Genomic DNA, 15,550 nt, shown 5'->3' with positions numbered 1-15,550 from the left:
GACAGAGTCTGGTTCTGTTGCTCGGGCTAGAGTGCCGTGGCGTCATCCTAGCTCACAGCAACCTCAAACTCCTGGGCTCAAGCTATCCTTCTGCCTCAGCCTCCCGAGTAGCTGGGACTACAGGCATGTGCCACCATGCCCGGCTAATTTTTTTTTCTCTTTTTAATTGTTTGGCTAATTTCTTCGTATTTATAGTAGAGACGAGGTCTCGCTCTTGCTCAGTCTGATCTCGAACTCCTGAGCTTAAGCAATCCTCCTGCCTCGGCCTCCCAGAGTGCTAGGATTACAGGCGTGAGCCACCGCGCCCAGCCTGGGGATTTTAAATATATGCAGAATTTAAATAAATAATGTAGTGGGTTTAATAGTGGCCCCCCAAAAGATAGGTCCGTGTTCTAAAACCTAGAACCTGTAAATATTATCTTATTTGGAAAAAGAGTCTTTGCAGGTGTAATTAAGTTAAAGATCTTGAGATGAGGAGATCATCCTTAGCTTATCCAGGAGAGGCCTAAATCCAATGACAAGTATCCTTGTAAGAGACACACACAGAAGAGGAGGAGGCACTGTGACCATGGAGGCACAGATAGATGTGGCCAAAAGCCAAGCAATGCCTGGAGCCACAACAAGATGGAAAAAATGAGGAAAAGCAGGAAAAGGCAGATTGTTCCCTAGAGCCTTTGGAAGAAGGATAGACTTGCCAACACCTTGATTTGGAGCTTGTGGCCTCCAGGACTCTGAGAGAATACATTTTTGTTGTTTTAAGCCACCAGGTTTGTGGTAATTTGTTACAGCAGCCATAGGAAACTAATGCAGACAACAAAATATATTTGGTAATTAACCAACACACTTTTAAATAATCCATATATCAAAGAGGAAGCCCTAAGGAAAATTAGAAATTATACTGAACTGAATGAAAATGAAAACACAACATAGCGCAATTTTGAGGATGAAGCTAAAGCAGTATTTACAAGGTAATTTTTATAGCTTTAAATGCTTAATTAAAAAAGAATAGTTGGTCCGAGGGCAGTGGTGTTTACAACTAATTGATCACAACCAGTTACAGATTCCTTTGTTCCTTCTCCACTCTCACTGCTCCACTTGACCAGCCTTTAAAAAAAAAATAAAATAAAAAGATGAAAATAAAATAAAAAAGAATAAAGATCTAAAGTGAGTAATCTAAACTTCTACCTCAAAAAGCTAGAAAAAATAAAATTAAATCAAACCCAAAGAAGGAAATAATAAAAATCAGAGCAGAAATCAGTGAAATAGAAAATAGAAAAAGGATAGAGGAAATCAACAAAGCCAACAGTTGTTTGAGAACATCAGCAAACTTTATAAGCCTATATCTGGAATGAATATATTAGTTAAGATCAAACAAGGAGATAGAAACTACATAGTGATTTAGAGAGGTAAAGTTTAAAAGAAAGGATTATTAACTGTAATGAAGGACTGAAGTAGAAGGATGAAGATTGACTAGTAAAAAGTAAAGAGGGCTCTAAGGAATACAGGAATAGCATACAGAAAGACCATCCCCAATCCCTAGATCTGAGATAGAGCATCCGAAGAAGAAACAGATCTGGTAGACAACTCCTTTCAGGGCTGAAATCCAGACCTCAGTAGAGAGAGCGAAGTCATGTCTCACTGAATGGCACAGAATTTTGCTTGGAACTCAGAGGAACTGTTAAGTTTCTCTCTGGGATGTTGGGGGTAAACCATTCATGGACAGGTGCCAAGCCAGTGGCATTTCACTGCAAACCCACTCCAAGGAGTACCAGGGAAACAATTCATGCAAGTGGGGAGGTGCCAGGTGTTACTGGCCAGTGGGAACTTTTGGAATCAGGTGCTGCAGAAACCATGTTTTACTAGAGACATGTTCTGCGGTACGACGTTTGCTGCTGGAGCCAGGCCCTGTGTTTAGGAGTGTGGACTGAAGGAGCCTGGTCTGCAGGAGTCCATGTCTGCTGCAGGAGCCTGTCTAAAGGGGCACATTGAAACCATGAAGAGAAACTCTTTGCTCCTTCAGTGATCCTTCCATGCCCTCTACTGACAAAACTTAACATGGTGCCAGCTGGCAAAGAAGAAACATTTACAGGGTCCAGCTCTATTATTGCAGAGCGGCCAATCAAGGAACTAAGAGGCAATAAATTGATAACTGGCAAGCTGATCAAGAAAAAAGGATACAATTTAGCAAAGTCAAGAATGAATGTAAGGTCACCACAGACCCCTTACAATTATAAGCATTATGAAAGAATATGATGAATAACCTTATGCAATCAACCTAGATAAAAAAGACAAATTCCTAAAAAGATACAAATTACCAAAACTGACTCATAAAGAAATAGAAGATCTGTAATGACCTATAAGAAGTAAAGGTAATGAATTAGTAATTAAAAATCTTCCCACAAGAAAAAATCCAGGCGCAGGTGGTTTTACTGGTGAATCTATCAATATTTAAGGAAGAAATAATGTTGATTCTTCATAGTCCCTTTCAGATTATAGAAGAGGAAAAAAATGTCCTAACTCATTCAGTTATAAAGCTAGTATTTTCTTGGTACAAATCAAGCCACAGACATTAAAAAACTCTTTATTTTTTTTTTCATGTCAGACAGGTAATGTGCCAACATCGTAACAAGTGTTGAGGGAGGCACATCTCATGCATGTGCATGAAAACCCAATCATCATGCTTATGAACTACAAAAGGATCCTAAAAAACTCTTTAGACCAATGTCCATCATGAACACAGATGCAGTATCCTTAATGAAATATTAGCAAACCAAATCCAACAAAATATAAAACTATTATATTACGCATCATGACCAAGTGCAATTTATTCTGGAAGTACAAGGTTGGTTTAACATCAGAAAATGAATTAATTTAATACACTATAGTAATAGAATAAAGGCCAAAAGCTTTATGATAATCTCAATAAATGGAGAAAAAGTATTTTACAGAATCCAACTTCCATTCTTTGTAAGAGCTCTCAGAAACCTAGAAAGAGAAGAAAATTGCTTCAAACTGATAAAGGACAATGAAACCTGTAAGCAAACACCATACTTAGTGGTGAAAGACTGAATGCTTTTTCGTTAAGATTGAGAATAAAGAAAGGATGTCTACTTTCACCCCTCCTATTGAATATTGTAGTGGAGATTTTAACCAGTACAATAAGGCAATAAAAAGAAATTACAGTCATGGAAATTGCAAAGAAAGAAGTATTGCCGTCTTTCTTTACAGTTGACATGATCTTGCATTTGGGAAATAAGAAATCTACAAAAGGGTTAAAAAAGCTACTAGAACTAAAAGCAAGTAAATAAGGCTGCAGGATATAAGATCAATGTATCAAAGTGAATCCCTTCACAGTTTCATACAAAAGAATAAAATATTTAGGAATAAATGGAATAAAAGAAATGAAAGACCTATATACTGAAAACTGTAAAAGTTCTGGAGAGAAATTAAGGAAGATTCAGATAAATGGAGAAATGTCCCATGTTTATGGATTGGACAATTCTTCCCAATATTTATATAGAAATGAAAAAAACCAAACAGTTTTGAAAAGGAAAAACAAAGTTGAAATTTTTGCACTACTTGATTTCAAAACTTACAATAAAGACACGGTAATTCAGACAGTGTGGTATTTAACAAAGAGAGACTTATAGGCTAGGTGTGGTGACTGATGCCTATAATCCCAGCACTTCGGGAAGCTGAGGTGGGAGGATCGTTTGAGACCAGGGTGGGCAACACAGCAAGACCCATCTCTACAAAAAATTAAAAAATGAGCTGTGTGTGCTGCCATGGACCTGTAGTCCCAGCTACTCTGGAGGTTGAGGTGGTAGGATCTCTTGAACCCAAGAGTTCGAGGTTGCAGTGAGCTATGACGATGTCACTGAGCTCCAGCACTGGCAACAGAGTGAGACCCTGTCTCAAAAAAATAAATAAATAATAAATAAATAAAAAGATAGATTTATAGACAGGTGGGACAGAATCAAAAATCCAAAATATGACCTTACTTACATATATGGTCGATGGAATTTCTATAGAAGTTCCAAGGCATTCATTGGGGACATACTAGTATTTCCAATAAATGGTGTTGGGATAATTGGATATCCACATTCAGGGGGAAAAAAACCTTAGACCCCTTACTTCACAGCATACACAAAAATTAATCAAAATGGATCATAGATGTGAATATTAGACCCAAAATTATAAAATTTCCAAAAGAAAACATAGGAGAAAATCTTTGACTTTAGATTAAACAAAGATTTCTTAGATATGACAACAGAATCATCATCCAGAAAATAAAAATTGATAAATTGAACTTCAGTGAAATTTAAAATTTATGCTCTTTAAAGGAAACCATTAAGAAATTAAAAAGATGGCCAGCCGGGCACGGTGGCTCACACCTGTAATCCTAGCACTCTGGAAGGCTAAGGCGGGAGGATCGCTCCAGGTCAGGAATTCGCAACCAGCCTGAGCAAGAGCGAGACTCCGTCTTACTAAAAAATAGAAAGAAATTATCTGGACAACTAAAAATATATAGAAAAAATTAGCGGACATGGTGGCGCATGCCTGTAGTCCCAGCTACTTGGGAGGCTGAGGCAGAAGGATTGCTTGAGCCCAGGAGTTTGAGGTTGCTTTGAGCTAGGCTGACACCATAGCACTCTAACCTGGGCAACAGAGTGAGACTTTGTCTCAAAAAAAAAAAAATAATAATTGAAAAGACAAGTAAATAATAGACTAGGAGAAAATATTTGCAAATCACATTTCTAATAAAGGATTTGTATTCATAATCTATAAAGAGTCTGGGTGTGGTGGCTCATGCCTGTAATCCTAGCACTCTGGGAGGCCGAGGAGGGTGGATCGCTCAAGGTCAGGAGTTCAAGAGCAGCCTGAGCAAAAATGAGACCCCATCTCTACTAAAAATGGAAAGAAATTGGCTGGACAACTAAAAATATATACAGAAAAAATTAGCCAGGCATGGTGGCACATGCCTGTAGTCCCAGCTACTCGGGAGGCTGAGGCAGAAGGATTGCTTGAGCCCAGGAGTTTGAGGTTGCTTTGAGCTAGGCTGATGCCACGGCACTCTAGCCCGGGCAACAGAGTGAGACTCTGTGTCAAAAAAAAAAAAAAAAAAGCATAATCTATAAAGAATTCTTACAACTCAATAATCGGACAACTTAACTTGAATAGACATTCCACCAAAATGAATGAAAAAAAAAAACATGCTCAACATCATTAGTAATTAGGAAAATGCTAATCAACAATACAGTGAAATACCAGTACACAGCAACTAGAATTGTTATATTTCAGAGGCTGTCCATACCTAGTGTTAGGATTTGGAAAAACTGGAGCATTATAAATTACTGGTGGAAATGTAAGACAGTACAGCCACTTGGAAAAACATTTGGTTGTTCTTTAAACAGCTAAACATATTTCATATACAATCCAGCAATTCTACTCTTAAGTATCTACCCAAGGAAGCTGGGCATGGTGGTGTGCCACCTGTAGTCCCAGCTTCTTGGGAGGCTGAGGCAGGAGGATCTCTTGAGCCCAGGATTTCTGGACTGTAGTGTGCCATGCCAATCTGGTGTCCACACTAAGTTCAATATCAATATGCTGACCTCAGAGGAGCAGGGGACCACCTGATTGCCTAAGGAGGGGTGAACCAGCCCAGATTAGAAATGGAGCAGGTCAAAATTGATGCTGATCTGTAGTTTGATTGTGCCTGTAATTGGCCACTGCACCCCAGCCTGGGCAACATAGTGAGACTTTTGTCTCTTAAAAAAAAATTAAGTATCTACCCAAGTGAAAACATTTGTCCACCCAAAGACTTGTACTCAAGTATTTATAGCAGCATTATTCATCTTCCAGAGTAAGGAAAAATTTCTTAAATAAGAAACAAAATAGTGATAAAGTTGACTACCAAAGGAAAATAGTGATAAAGTTGACGACCTTGAAATTAAGAATTTCTTTCCAAGTCACTGCAAAGAACTAAAAAAAAAAATTAAGCATTTCTGTTCATCAAGAGGTTAAACAGGCAAGCTACAGGGTGGAAAAGATGCAACACATATATGAACACCAAAGGGTTCAACTTCAGAAAATATACAGAACTTTTACAAATCAAAAGGAAAAAGCCAACCCGATAGAAAAATGGGCAAAAGATTTGAAAGGCATTCTACAAAAAGGAAAATCAAATGTCCAGTAAAAATATTAAAGATGTTCAACATTTTTAAATAATCAGAGAAATGCCAGTTGCACCAAAATGAAAGACTACTACAGACTCACCAGACTGGCAGAAATTAAAAAGTGGCATTGGTAAGGATGTGGAACAAGAGGAACTCTCTCACGCTGGTGACGGGAGTGTAAATCTATGCAACTGATCTGGCAAACTTTATTAGCTACTTAAATTGATTACATGTATTCCCTGTGACTCAGCAATTTTATTCCTAGGCATATGTGCTTATATTTATAATGATATTTGTTCTTTAGAGCAAAACGGTGTAAGCAATACAAATGTCCATCAGCAGTAGACTAGATAAGTAAATTATGGTATATTCCTATAATAAAATACTGTACAAGAAGAAAAACAAAAAATCTATAGCCACTAGCAACAATATGGATGCTGCATTTAAAATTTTTTTTCATTTATTATTTATTTGTATATATTCATGGAGATGCTTCTTAAAAATATAATTGCGGATGAAAGAAGCCAAACATACACAGAATACGTAATGTATGATTCTATTTATAGAGATTTCAAAAACAGACAAATCTAAATTATAATGTTTAGAGATGCGTAACTCAACTCAGTCGGAAAAATATGAAGCAAAGCAATGTAGTGAATTTCAATAAAGTTAGGCTATCTTTATTTAAAATTTTGACATTTTGTTCATTATGGATTTTTGCACTACTTTTGATTTTCTAAAATGTTGCATTAAAATAGTATTTGTCTCAATTACTGAGTATTTTGGCATGCCTTCAAATATTGTGCCTGAGGTCAGTGCCTCAAATGCTTTATTCTAGGTTTTTTTTTTTTTTTTTTTTTGAGACAGAGTCTCACTCTGTTGCCACGGCTAGAGTGCCATGGTGTCAGCCTAGCTCACAGCAACCTCAAACTCCTGGGCTCAAGTGATCCTCCCACCTCAGCCTCCCAGAGTGCTTATTCTAGTTCTGACTCTAGTCAGAATAAGGGTTACTTCTAGAGGAGGAGGGAGAGGGTTACCATTAGGAAAGGGCACTCACTGGGTATCTGGAGTGTTGGCAACGTTCCATTTCTTGGCTGGGTGGTTATATAGATGTTCATTTTATAATAATTTAATAGGCTGAACATTTATATTTTATGTACTTTCTATATGCTTGAAAAATTTAATAAAGAGGAAAAATATAAAGGTCGATACAGAAATATTGTAAATTTTTTTTTTTACATTTACTACTAGAAAAGGCATAACTTCTTGAATGGGAAGAGCATAAATGACTTTTCTCATGAGAAGGAGAAAGTATTCTAGTCATTGTGTAATCCCATTTTTCCATCAAAGGATACTCAATGTAAGGAAGGTTGACAGGAATAATCAAACCCAAATCTCCCCAGGGTCTAATTTACATAAGGGCAAGAAATCCTGGTTATAGGAGAATATTTCCATTCTTAAGATTAGTAGACAGTGGAATATTATTTATTTATTTATTTTCTCTAGACAGGGCTACCCAGGCTCTAGTGCAGTGGCACAATCATAACTCACAACCTTGAACTCCTGGGTCAAGTAATCCTTCTGCCTTAGCCTCCTGAGTAGCTGGAATGTTATTTAATCCTTAAATAATAGTATAAATAGTAATGATGTACCTGGAAAGATTCAGTGTATCCAGATCTGAATGCAAGCTGCAGTCATCTCCATACTCCCAATTTACATTTCTTCAAGTATTGACTCAGTGTAAACTGTATCCATTGGCTTTTTCTTTATGTAGAATGTGAGATGTAGGACCAGGAGGTAATCTAGAAATCACGTACTTATATGGTCATCTATTTATAGTCATAAATAAGAAAAGAAGACTGTTTCTTTGGAAGCCAAATTATTAGTTATTGTTTTAATATCACTCTTCCCCATGAGTTTCAGAAGATCAAGACCACCAGTTAGTAGGCACAGGAAGCTGGAATCTGCCTGGTCCCAGATGTCTGAGAGGGGATATCAGAGGCAAGACACTGTGGTTATTGGAAAAGGGCCTTGTTAATAATTTAGACAAAGATCTACAAAGTTTTTAGATAAAGGCCACTAAAAAAGGAAAGGGCTTGACTTTAAAGCCATTTCGATATATGTTGACAATTCTTGTGCCATTTAGCAGACTTTGCTTTTGCTGCCCCATGTCTTCTCCAACCTTTTCCCTCTGAGAGCTCAGTGGAATAGACAACCTCAGGACTTTGAAATTTTATGCAGTAGGCACAGCCTGTCTTCCAGTTATCTATTGCCATGTACCAATCTACCCCCAACTTAGTGGCTTATAACAACAATAATCGTTTCTTTTTCTCACTCATCTGCAATTTATGTAGGTCTCATGAGGAAGCTCATTTCTCCTCCACATAGCAGATGGGGCAGCTCAGCTGGGGAGCTGATGGGTTCAACTTGCAAGATGGCTCACTCTAGTGGCTGGCAAGTTTGTCCCGGCTGTCAGTTGGGAGCTCAACAGTGGCTGTGGGCCATGAGTCTCAGCCCCTCTCCATGTGGGCCCTCTGCAGGTTGCTTGGGCTTCCTCACAGCTTGGTGGCTGGGTTCCAAGAGAGCAAGGGGCATGTGCGTGGCATTTTTGTGCTCTCGTCTTAAAAATCACATAGCATCACCCCTAACATACTCTTTCAGTTGAGGCAGTCGCGAAGAGCTACCTCAGTTGAAGTGGGGAGGGACATATACCCCACCACTTAATAGCAGGAGTGTCAGGGTCACATTGTGAGAAAAGCATGTGGGATGGGAGAGATTATTTGAGGACATCTTTGGAAAATACACTCTGTCAAACACAGTTGCACTGCTATTCCTCAGCTTGGTGATTTTCTTTAGCCCCTCCAAGACGACTTCCTTCCTTCCTTCCTTCCTTCCTTCCTTCCTTTCTTCCTTCCTTCCTCTCATCCTTCCTTCCTCTTGTTTTTCCTTCTTTCCCTCTCCTTTTTTTTTTTTCAGAAGTGAACCCTCTATGTTTAGCAAGCTTCCAAATAAGTGAATCTTTGAAAAAAAGAGTTTGATTCTTAGTAAGTGAAGAAAAAATCTAAACACCTAGAAACAGTGATCAGACAGTGGATTGGAGATGGGGGTACTGGGTCTTTTCTTGGGCCAGACAGAGTGCTTTGAAATAGTTCTGTAACTCCACCCTCTTCTCTGGCAGGTAAAGAATCATGTGAACAAGCTTCTGAAGTCAGTGAAGCACGAACTACAGACAGTGATGACATAGTGATACCTGTGTCTCAGAAATGTCCTAAGGCAGTAAGTACAATGAAGTAATGATTGCATGTGAGACAAGACTGTAAATAATGACCGTGTGCTTAGTGGCCACATATGTGAAATTCCAGTCCAGTTTTAATGAATCTGATGGAAGATGGAAGTTATAGTTAAATTTACATTTTGTGTGAATGAGAGTCTGTTAATACAGTCAGATTCGGATAAAAGGATCATTTTCTTGATTTGGTGTAAATGGTGACTTGCTTCAACACTTCTCTCTCTTATCTGGATCCCTTGCCTACCTCTTCTTGCTCTCATATCCTTCATTGTGTACTATTATTAGTGCGCAACCTGAATGATATGCCCCCTGTCTTTAAATCCACCTAAGAAGAGCAGGTTTACTTTGGGAGGCAGAGGTTGGAAAAGAAGGGTTTCTTCATGGGAGGGCTCAGAGAGATCATTTGACTCAACCTGTAATTATTTGTTAAACATTTCAGCCTTTAATCTCTTTTGGAAGTGATTGAGGACACACACACATTAATAAATATCCGCATATACATTCAACAATTATTGTATTAGAATCTTATGGGATTACAAATGAACTAGAAAACAATCACTCTTTTGAACCACTGCTATCTAGTACATTTAAAGGTGCACAATAAATTTCTGTTGAATGAGTAACTGAATGAAAGCTTAAGATCTATTTGAAGATTATGAAGCCCATTAGAAATATTAAAGAAGAATGTAGGATGACCTAAAATCAAGTGGGTAGATTATGTGATACAAACTCTAAGGTGTGTAAGAATTTAGAAAAGGGAAATTATTGTTGCTTTTGTAGAGGTCAGATAACTCTTTCTTGGAAGTCAACACTGGTGCTGAGGAATTGCAGGAAAATCTAGGATATTGGAGTAGGGAGAAACAACTCAAAGTGAGTAGACTTAAACATTTAATGTAACAAATAGTTAAGTTTCTCTCCTGATATGATAAATCATATCTTTTTTAGACATTATGTAGTTTAATATGTTGAGAAATGCCTATAAAACAAAGATTAGATCCACAGAATGTTAGGATTAGATAAAACACCTTAGATTTTATCAAGGTAAAGAAGATTAAATGATATGTCAGGATTAGAGTTAGATAGTGAAATGGCTTGAACTTGAGTCAATTTTTCTAAACAATGCCACCTCTCAAATTAACCCAAAAAGCAGCCAGCTAATGAACAATTGTTTTTTTTTTTTGTTTGTTTGCTTTTAGAGACAGAGTCTTGTTCTGTTGTCCAGGCTGGAGTGCAGTGGTGTGATCATGCCTAACTGCAGCCTTGAACCCCAGGCTCAAGTAATCTTCCTGCATCAGCCTCCTGAGTAGCTGGGACTACAGGCATGTGCCACCATGCCCAGCTAATTTTTTCTATATATTTTTAGTTGTCCAATTAATTTCTTTCTGTCTTTAGTAGAGACAGAGTCTCACTCTTGCTAAGCCTGGTGTCAAACTCCTGAGCTCAAACAATCCGCCCACCTCGGCCTCCCAGAGTGCTAGGATTATAGGCGTGAGCCACCGCGCCCGGCCAACCGGAAGAATTTTTAAAAAATAAAAGAAGCAAAGTAAAAAAAAAAAGAAAGAAAACAAAATGGTGAATAAGATAGACTTGGTCCCTTCCCTTCCTCCTTGAGTCTTACATTCTACTGAGGGAAAACAGATAAATCAGTGAACAAATAAATAAACCAGATAAGCTCAGATTCTAAGTACTATGAAGGAAATGAATAGGGTTGTTAGGTTGACAGTAAGGGACCTCTGGCTCCTCTTGGGGACAAAGGCAGGTGCCCTGAGCAATTGCTACATCTGGGGGAGGAGGGAACGCCCTACCAATCTGCCAATCAGAACTTAATGCTCCAACTGCAAAAAAATGCAGAGTATTCTCTAGCCTGCTGGCCAAGCAGCACAGGTACAACTGGGTCTGGAAGGTAACCTAGGACAACCTAAGGCTGATTATCATGTCTTTAATTTAAATCTACATCACAGTGGACTTTCAGAGAGGCTCATGGGAGATCCGCACGAGTAGTAAAAAAACTCAGCTTATATAACTCCCAGCTGTCCATCAGAGTGGTTCAAGGATGCTGTCAGAACCACAAGGACAGCCCAAACCAGACACTGTAAAACAAAACCCCAGACCATAACCAAGGCCTTTCTGTTATGATAAGGGGTCTGTTTGTCATCTGTGGCAAATGTGTCTTGCTCTTGCTCTATAAACCTATACCTATATCTTGTTCTTGCTTTATAATCCTATCTTTCTCTTCTCAGTAAACCTCATTTCATTCTTACCTTGCTTTGGTCATTCTTCGGCAAAGAGCACACCAAGAGCTGACAATGTAGGCTGCTGACCCGACAGGGTGATATAATAGTAATGGGAGGGTTAAATTAGGAAAGGTGTTAGGAAAAGATTTCTCTGAGGAGGGGACATTTGAACTGAAATCTGAAGAATGAGAAGGGAAGAGCTGAACATCTACTGGGTCAGAATTAGACTGTACCCATCTTGGTTAGTGGAAATGGCAAACGTAAAGGTTCTGAGGGAGGAAAGAGTTTGGTTTATCTGAGGAACTGGAAATCAAGAGAAAACTTCCTGCAGGAACTGGACTGGGAGCCTCAGCAGAGGCTGCTTGACAGATTTCTTTCGGTCACGTAGATATAATGATCCCCCTTTTCAAATGAGCATAGTGAGGCCTAGAGAGGAGAAGAGCTTGTTTGAGGTAATGTCTAATACATTTTTACTGAGTGCATACTGTGTGCCAAATATTGTGCCAAGTACTGAGTACTCAAGTATAGATCGTAATGGGACACGGTCCTAACTCTTAGGAACATAAAGCGTCTATAGTTTACTTAGTCTAATCAGAAAATAAAACACTACTCAGACAATGATAATATGACAGTTGCTGTAATGGTGTATGTGTAGGCACTATGGGAGGTAAGAATGCTTCCCTTTGCTTGGAGTGTTGGGGGTGGGGGAAACTCGGTGGTGTGGGTGACCCCTCAGCTGACTCTTGAGTGGTTAAGTATGAGCTCATTGGGTGGAGTGTGAGGAGGAGATGGGCGGAAAGACAAGCAAGCGTAAGGGCACGGGGCACAAGGCAACTCCAAGCCATGGGTAAGCTGGCAGAAGTTGCCCCTGGCCTGTGGGAAGGCTCAAGGGAAGTAAGGGGAGACGAAGTGAGCACACACGTCGGGGTGCAGCCAGGAAAATAGCCAATATCTTGTGCTTCAATAGAGAGAATTTAATATGAGGAGCTTCCTATGAAGGTAGTAAAAAGACTGAAAAAGCCAGTGGAGATTATCAACATCAGGAAGCAGTAACATAGGGCTGGAGGCGCCAAGGGAGGAGGAAGCGTAACACAGCCCAGGAATGGGGACCATCCCACAGGAGCTGCACCGGGAAACACAGCAGAGGCTGCCTGACAATGCCTGGGATGGAGGAGAGAGGGCCTCTCAGGTGGGAGTAGAATTCCCTAACTTCTCCCTTCCTCCTGCCCTCAAGGCTCCTGACAGTGTCTCTTGTTAGCCTAATGTATTGGCCAAGGAACCTGGAAAATGAAATGAGCGTGAGTCAGCCCCACATATAGGGAGAAGAATGAGGGAGGAAGGAATGGATAGAAGAGCAGACAGACTAATGATGACAGCATTATCCAGATAGGACTGGATTGTAAAAAGCCCACACATAGGAGTTTTAACTTAATCTATAAGCAGTGGTGAGCCATGGAAATGGAGGGTTTTAGTCCAGGCAAGAGGTGAACTAAAATGATAGCCACTGGACTGGAAGGCTGGAGAGTTTGAGTGATGCATAGGAAGTAGACTTTACCTTTTATTAGTTCCACTTTCAACACACATTTACTTCTCACCACCTCCACCACGCCTACTGGGTTCGAGCCACCTCGTGTCTTATCTGGATTATTGCAATATTCCCCTAAGTGGCCTCCCATGTGTAGTCTGAGTGATCATTTGAAAACGTTAGTCAGATCTTGTCACACCTCTGCTCAAAATCCCCCAACAGCTCCCCAGCCACGTGGTCCTACACTTGGCCTGGATCTACTTTACAGCTTCATCTCCTACCACTGTCCCCCTGGATGGCCTCTGTGCTGTTGCTCTAACACTGCAGGTGTGCCTCCCCTCTGGACCTTGCACTTTCTCTTTTCTCCACTTGGGATGCTCCTTGCCCTGTTCCCTCCCTTCCTTTCTGAAGATGTTTGCTTAGATCTTCCCTCTACCCTATAGAGGTGGCAGATAACACTGCCACCTCCAACCTAGCACTCTCATCCCTTTGACTCTTTTAATTTCTCTCCGTGTCACTGCCTGATGTGTTGTACATTTGTTTGTGTATTTGTTATCCAAAATATAAGCTTCATGGGGACACAGACTTTGTTTACTGCTGTATGTCCAATGATTAGAACAGTGCCTGACATTTTCTACTTATTGAATAGGTGCTCAGTAAATATTTGTTAAATAAATAATTTGACAGGACTTAGTCACTGTAGGTGTGTGCAGAGTGGGAACAAGGTAAGGGAGATTGAAGTGTCTACACTAACTCCCAGTTTCCTGGCTTTGGCCTCGGTGGATGGTGATGTCAGTAACAAGTTTGACAGAGGTATGTGGTGACAGAGAAGGAGATGATAAACCCGATTATGGACATATGGGGCCTGAGGTACCCATGAGACGAGGTGGGGATGCCTAGTGGGCTGGTAGATCTGTAGGTCTGGAGCTCAGGGGATATGTCTGAGATAGAGAGAGAGGTTAGGGCAACATCAGCCTAGTGCTGCTTAAAAGCCTGGAAGTAGGTAAGATTGCTCAAGAAAGCACAGGGAGGGAGATGAGAAGGCCAAAGACAGAATCCGGGGGCACTCAGGCAGTTAAGGGACAGGAGAGCAAGAGGGGTCTCCTGAGGAGAGCAAGGGATAGGCAGAAAGAAGGGAGGAAGACAGAAAGGGGCAAGGCCACAGAGACAGGGAGTAGACATTGAAAAGGGAAATGACAATCCCCTTTGTCACAGGCAAGGTGTCAAATAAGTGATTGACAAGGGTGAGACTGGAGAGGTAAGGTGTGAAGTCTTAGCCTAAGTTCTTTCTCGTGCTTCTGTTTGGTCAATTTGACTTCTTGTTCTGCCGTCTTTACTCCCTGGGACTGTTGATCATTCCCTTATTGTTGTGACTGGCTCTTCTATTCCTAGAGCGGTAGCTCTCGTCACGACTCAGAGCTACCCATCCCTACCAAAATAGACATTTAATATAGATATATAGACTTAAATATATGCATATATTTATAAATATAGTTCAGTGTTCAAAGTAATGTGAATATTTTGTTAAAAAATTAAAATATAGAGAGATGTATAACGGAAAAAGAAAGTTTTCTGACCCAGTTTACTTAATCTGCCTCCTGCCCCCTCCCACTCCCTAGGGGTTGTCCCTGTTCACAGTCTTGTTTGCATCTTTTTAATGAACACACATGTACACAGACACACACTCATACAATGTGTATGTATGTATGTGCGATCATACATTGTAGACATGTATCATGTATGCATTCTCCCCCTTTTTCTATCACCTTCAGTCTGTCTTAGACATCTTCCAATGTCAGCGTATACAGATCTACCTAACTCCTTTTAATGGATGCCTTCTATTCAATAGAATAAATGCGTTGTAATTCATTCAGTCATTTTCTGTAGTGTACATCTGGGTTGTGTTCAATATTTTGATGTTAAAAATAATTCCAAAGCGAGGTGTAGTGGTACATACCTGTAGTCCCAGCCACACGGGAAGCTGAGGTGGGAGGATCACTGGAGCCCAGGAGTTCGAGGCTAGGGTGAACTATAATCATGCCTGTCAATAGCCACTGCACAGCCTGGGCAACATAGTGAGACCCCATCTCTAAATATAAATAAATAAATTAAATCAAATTAAAATAATGAAGACCCTTGTTCCTATGTATCTCTGTGTACTTCGCAAATGTTTTTATAGGATAGATTCCTAGAAGTGGAATTGCTGGTTTTTTTTTTTTTTTGAGACAGAGTCTCACTCTGTTGCCCTGGCTAGAGTGAGTGCCGTGGCGTCAGCCTAGCTCACAGCAACCTAAAGCTGCTATAAATATTGGTGTGCAGGTTTTTT

General features: G+C 39.9%; 1 protein-coding gene across 2 annotated transcripts in view; it reads left to right on the top strand.

Moving 5' to 3' along the window:
* Positions 1–15,550, top strand: part of RPGRIP1 (retinitis pigmentosa GTPase regulator interacting protein 1) — a 42,035-nt gene that overhangs the window by 14,361 nt on the left and 12,124 nt on the right. For both annotated transcript variants that reach the window (XM_012649442.1, XM_012649441.1), the window contains one exon: positions 9,355–9,452. In XM_012649442.1, the coding sequence (XP_012504896.1) occupies positions 9,355–9,452 (98 nt within the window). The remainder of the gene's footprint in view (positions 1–9,354; positions 9,453–15,550) is intronic.

This window comes from Propithecus coquereli, unplaced genomic scaffold, assembly GCF_000956105.1.
Source record: "Propithecus coquereli isolate 6110/MARCELLA unplaced genomic scaffold, Pcoq_1.0 Scaffold3, whole genome shotgun sequence".
NCBI lineage: Eukaryota > Metazoa > Chordata > Mammalia > Primates > Indriidae > Propithecus > Propithecus coquereli.
The sequence above is the reverse complement of the archived record's forward strand: the minus strand, read 5'-3'. Positions and strand labels throughout refer to the sequence as shown.